The sequence below is a fragment of the Populus nigra genome, chromosome 14 (assembly GCF_951802175.1).
Source record: "Populus nigra chromosome 14, ddPopNigr1.1, whole genome shotgun sequence".
Taxonomy (NCBI): Eukaryota; Viridiplantae; Streptophyta; class Magnoliopsida; order Malpighiales; family Salicaceae; genus Populus; species Populus nigra.
In genome coordinates, this window is record NC_084865.1 from 9,352,292 (window position 1) to 9,358,214 (window position 5,923).

The window sequence follows — 5,923 nt, forward strand, 5'->3', positions numbered from 1 at the left end:
TGAGAAAACATATTATTTTGACCAACTTTTATAAGTTTCTAAATATGAAAAAGTTAGGAGTTTTTTTTTCTTGGCAAACAAACAAAAACATTTGTGAGAAAAAGGTATGCTTCTAATCAATTTTGTTTTGCTCAATTGCCCTTGAAAGATGAAACTAGAAAATTGGAAAAAGAGGAAATATTATTGAAGGAACAATAACATCACTGCCTTGGAGAGCTCTCTCTGCATCCCTAAATTCTCATCTATTCTTACAAAGCTTGAATATCATAACTCTTAAGTAAAAAATCAATGTATTTGAATTTGCATTGATAGTTAGTGGCGCAAATAAAAACAATATAAAATAACATTAAGCAAATATAAAATTCATTCAATAGAATTATCACACAAAATTCTAATTTAAAATTTTATTATTTGTTATTTTTTCTTCAAGTAATTTACCTTTATAAGAGGTTTAAAACTCTTGAAATAAACCTAAAAACTTACCTAAATCAACAAGAAACACTTGAAAATAAAGAAAAAATAATAAAAATCCAAAACAAAATAGAAAAAATATCGAAAATAAAGTTGAAAAAATAATGAGAGTTTTAAATTCAATAAAAAAATAAATTACAAATAAACTAAGAAAATATTATAAACCTTTTGAGTTTTATTTGAAGACCTTTTCGATCTCTAATTATTACCAGAAATTTATTTTAAAAAAAAACCTTTTAGAATTTTCTAAGCCAACAATAATGTTGCTTTTTCTTGATGGGTAAAATTTAAAATGTTGATGAAGTTACTAGATTAATGCTTGATTGGCAATGCGAATGTACCACTTTGCTAAATGTACTATTATGTGATTAATATTATGATGTAAAATATTTTAAAAAATTATTATTAATTTAAAAATATATTAAAATAATTTTTATTTTTTATATTAATACATTAAAATTAAAAAAAAATCAATTTAATATTTTTCTTGAAAAACAAAAAACAAAAAAAACATCATTTAAAAATTGCATGATCCAAGACTGCAAGAGTGATGAACAAAACGGCGATCATTTGGATTAACGTAGAAAAAGGCCACTTCATGGCATTTTTCTTCAGGACAAGCGTGCTGCTGAACTTGGGACAGAAATCATAACCGAAACTATACATGAATTTCACATTCAAGAAACAAGTCACCTTTCATAAACTCAACAAAATTATTAGTTTTGTACTTTTAAATCAGATCAAAAGACATTACAAGACAACTCACACACACTTTAATATGATAGATCAACAACACTGGAGCGAAACCCTAATGGAAAACCTCCATAACCTTTCAAACACATGCTGCCCTCCATATGTGCTCTGGACCTGGATAATTTTTCCATCTATAGGTGGGTTTTACTTTTCCAGGCTTCAGTCACATTCCGCATCTACTCAAGGATTCCTATCTATATACAGAACACAAATTACCAATACTTTCTTTATCCTAAATACAGTTCTTTTCTCAGGGCAATAGCCACTTCACATCATGCTCTTGGTCACCATTCTTGGCTTGGTTGTATAGCGATTCAAAAGCATTCATACACACACTCGAAAATCCAACCATTGCCTGAAAAACATGTGGGAATCCCATCTGGAGATTGTTCATTGTCATTGACCTGGTTATGCTGATTGACTTTTCATGCTTACTCTTTTCTTCCTCTGCCTTTGCCCGCGAGATCTCAAACTTTGCTCTTTTCTCCATAACTGGGTCTTTTTTCCTTGTAGTGCTAGGAGTTTCAGGCATCGAGTATGGACCATACTTGCTCTCCAAGGATCTAAGCTCAGCAGCCTTCTTCTCAAACTCCTTGAATGCAGATTCTGACTTCTTCTTTTGTTTATGCTCTTCTGCTTGTTGAACTACAATAGCATGAATTACTGCTAAGAAGCTCTTGATTCCTTCAGAAGCCACTTTGTCAGGAATCCGATCAACTGCATGGTGCCATTCTTCACAAAGGGAATAAATTCTTGATTCCTGACTGGTTCTTGAAATTGGGTTTTTGCTGAACTGGAAAAGGCTAAGTCGCAGCCAGCCTGTGAGGGACTGAATGTAATCCCGCTGAGCCTTTACTACATTGCAGAATGATTGGTGCCATTGGTGGACCTCAAGCTCAAGCTGGAGAGTCGACTGCCTATGAATCTCAGATGTCGGCTCAGTAGATGGGATTGTGTTGAGATATTTGAGCTGCTGAACAATGTGTGTCTGGACCTGGTGCAACTCGTACATGCTTCTCCACATGCACATTGACCTGCAAAGGAAAAGAAGGTTTTGTTTAAGCACGAGCATCATCACAAATCTTATACTTTATCTCATAAGCCATGTCTGCCTGCATGTCTAATAATGTGTAAAGAATAATTTGGCAGGATATTTATCAGATTTAGGCTCATACCCTCTACTGTCTTCAAAACTGAAATTGTTCATCGCTATTTTATTTGGATTGCTTGCACTATATTTGCTAATGGTAAAATTCTGATTTCCAAATGGAAATAATTTTGCGAGATGGCCAGGATACAACAGTGAAAAAGACTACCAAATTTCAATTAATTCAACCTGCCACCAGAGTCCGCAACAGTAAAGTTATAATTACACACTATTGACTCAAGCCCACATCTACCAGAGTCCGCGACAGTAAAGCTATAATTACACACTATTGACTCCAGCCCACATCTACCAATGCCTCACTAGCACACTGTGCCTTAAGATTCTACCTTAGCAACACACAAAACTCCAATGGATGCAAAGAGAGATTCACAAGCTAAACTGAGGTCTCATAGCCCTTGGCACACAGCTGGATTCCTATCACTTCGAAACAAAAGCAAGCAAGAGAGACAAAACAAGCCAATAAAGGCAGACAAAAGTAAAATTATGTACTGTATATATACGAGCAAAAATCAAAAAAATCCAAAGTTGACTTTCACTGGGTATTTTTATTATTATCTTCCAGTTCTTTATGTCTACTCCATCCTTCGAATCTTGCAAGGCTTAAAACAAGACTAGGGGCTGCAACAATACTAAGCTATGACCACAACAGAGCCAGATTCAAATGCAAGTGTGGGCCAAGGTCAATTTTCCATGTTGTGCTTGTAATAATTATGAGAATTCAAGGAGCCAAAAGCTTTGGCCCTAAAACCCAGTAGTCGTTTGGACTCTCTCTAGGAAAGGAAAATGATGCGATATGGGTCACGTGAAAACTTAGGGGTTGCTTGTTACTTGCTGCAGCTCTTAAATGAAATGTAGCTAGGTCATGGGCCCTACGAAAAGTACTATTGAAAAAACAAAAAAGACCGACCCTTTTACAAGCTCAAGGAGTTGAGGGTAAAGCTCTGTCTCCCTTAATTTGATGATTTCGGTGGAAATGGACTCGATGCCCTGAGTGGCGACCATCATTTGGGACTGCAACTTCTCTACTTCTTTCTTGGTCTTCTCGGTCTTTACATACTCAACCCTCTTCACCTCTAGCTTCCTCAGCAAAGCCAACTTCTTCTCATGCTCAATTTTCAAACTCTCAGCATTCTACAGCACAGCAGCATAATCTCTCGATTAAAATTAAAAAAAGGGAAAAAAAGTACTTATAAATAACATAAGAATATCATCTTTAATTAGATAGATAGATAGATAGAGACAGGACAGCCTATGACTCCCTTTTTTACTCTTTTTGACCCATCAAGTACAACTAGAGATAATCCAATATGTAAACAACAAAACATGTCTACATACAAAATATGGTCCATCAAGGCCATACCTTGACCTCCAGGAAGAGCTTCTTCTCCCAGGCATATAGTCTCTCCACCGTTGAACAATGACTAACATGAGCTGCGCCCCCGCTTCCTCCATGACTAACAACCATTTCCTCACTAATCTTTCCAAACCCATTAAGCTTTGGACTTGAACCCCATGTCCACAATGATGGACTGGTCAAACGGCATCCATAATTATAACCTTTACCTGCAACATCAACAAACAAAATGAACATGACCCAAGAAAACGAAACAAATCAAACATCTGAATAAAAGACAAAGAACCCATTTTTGATTCCCTAGTTTTCTCATTAACCAAACAAAGTCAAAACAAGAAAATGGGACTATAATAAAACAAATGTATAAAACTACAAGATCAAATACTAACTAACCTCCTTTGCTTTGACTTACTGACAAGTTAGGGCTTGAAACTTCCAAAACACAAGAAAGTTGACCACCAGCATCAGCAGCTTTAAGAAAATATTCATCGACTTCTTTAATGATCTCCACCAAATCTTTACTATTTCTTGAAACCACCATAGCAAGCTCACTCCCACTTCCACTAGCAGTCTCTTTCGAAAACCCACTAACCACCGAAGGTGGGACCACCGCTACCATCTCCGATGCAGTGGCGGTGGTGGTCACCTCCTCCCACTCCTCCTCCTCCATTGACCTCGGCGGAGGAGGGACAAAGGGGTCCCAGAAATCCCAACTCGACGCCGCCACTGGTGGAGGCGGTGGAGGAGGGGGCGGAAGCGGGGAGGCAGCGGTTGCGGTGGTTGTGGTTGTCCATGTGTCTGAGCTTGGGCTCATGGGAGGTGGGGGAGGTGGTAGTGGGGTGGGTGGTAGTGGTGGCGGGGAGGGATGGATGGGTGGGAGGCGGCGGTGATGGTGGTGGTGGTGGTGGAGGTCGGTTTCAGTGTTGGAGAACTGAAGAAGGGCTGATCCAGTACTGCGAAGTGAACGGATGTACATTGCATGTGAAGCAGAAAGAGATTGTCTTGCTTTGACAAGTTGTTTCATGTATCTCTTCCTTGCTTTGCATCTTGACACCATCTCTTCTCTCTCTATTCTTGAGTAACAACAACCCATGCTGTTGCTGTTGCTGTCTCTCTACACGCTCTAGATCAAGCCTGTCCTTTGGTTGCGTTTTGGTGTTCTTGATTTGGAGCCAAAAGGAAAGGTGAAACACTTTTTGCAAGCGAGAGAGTGAGAGAACTTACAGTACTTAGATCAGTGTTCGATGGGCTTTCATGGTCATTGATTACTTGCTTCCGTGGAACCAAACAAAAGAAACAAAGATCACACAAAAAATAGGGTTATTAGCTACTACAAAAACATGGCACCGTTTAAGCTTTTTTTCCTTCGCTAAAAGAAAAAGTTTCTGGGTTTTTCAAAATGACCTTTGTTTTGGCTATCTCTATCTAGGCGTCTTTCTAGGTCTGGGATATGTTTTGGTTTTGGTAGGGGTGATGGTGGTAGTGGTGATGGAGTAACAGTCTTTTGAGAGGTACGTACCAAGACAATGTACATTGGGCAGAGAGCTAGGCAAGTCATTTTATATTTGAAATTTAGAGTCGAAAATACCCCTATTAAAAATAAAATTAAGTTAAAATTATTTATTTTTTAAAAAAACTATTAATTTAAAGGAAAAAAATAAAAAATTTAAGTATTATCGATTATTAATATTTCATGTTTTACTCTTAATATTTTGATTTTTATTTTTTTATTTAATTTTATTTTTAAAATTTTTTTTATATATCTATAATCTTATTTTTAATTTTTCTTAAATTTAATTCTTTAATTTTTTTTTAGTTGACCTTTATACTCTTGATTTTTTTTTTATGAATGTGAATTTTCATTTTAATTTTTTTTTTAAATTCAAAATTTAATGATATTTCAAGTTTAACTCTCAATATTTTAATTTTTAATTTTGATTCTTAATCCTTTTTATTAAATTTTAATTTGTTTTTAATTTTATCTTTAAATCCATACTCTTGATTTTTTATATTTTTTTTCAAATTTAATCTTCATTCTATTTATTTTTATTTTTTTTATTTTAGATTCTTTTATTAATTTGATTTTTTTTTATTTTACCCTTCAATTCAAGATTTTAAGTTCTCCTCTCATTTTGTTTTTCAAATAAGGTCTATATTTTCTTAATTGCTATTTTTTT

At 35.5% G+C, this 5,923-nt stretch overlaps 1 protein-coding gene across 1 annotated transcript; it reads right to left on the reverse strand.

Moving 5' to 3' along the window:
- Window positions 1-1,147: 1,147 nt before the first annotated feature.
- LOC133672887 (protein ALTERED PHOSPHATE STARVATION RESPONSE 1-like) lies at window positions 1,148-5,285 on the reverse strand. Its single transcript, XM_062093445.1, has 4 exons — window positions 4,140-5,285; window positions 3,753-3,955; window positions 3,300-3,523; window positions 1,148-2,258 (listed from the first exon to the last, which is right to left on the reverse strand). Exons 1-4 carry the CDS (start codon window positions 4,837-4,839, stop codon window positions 1,475-1,477), a joined length of 1,911 nt encoding a protein of 636 aa, XP_061949429.1. The 5' UTR covers window positions 4,840-5,285; the 3' UTR covers window positions 1,148-1,474.
- Between the last annotated feature and the right edge of the window lie 638 nt (window positions 5,286-5,923).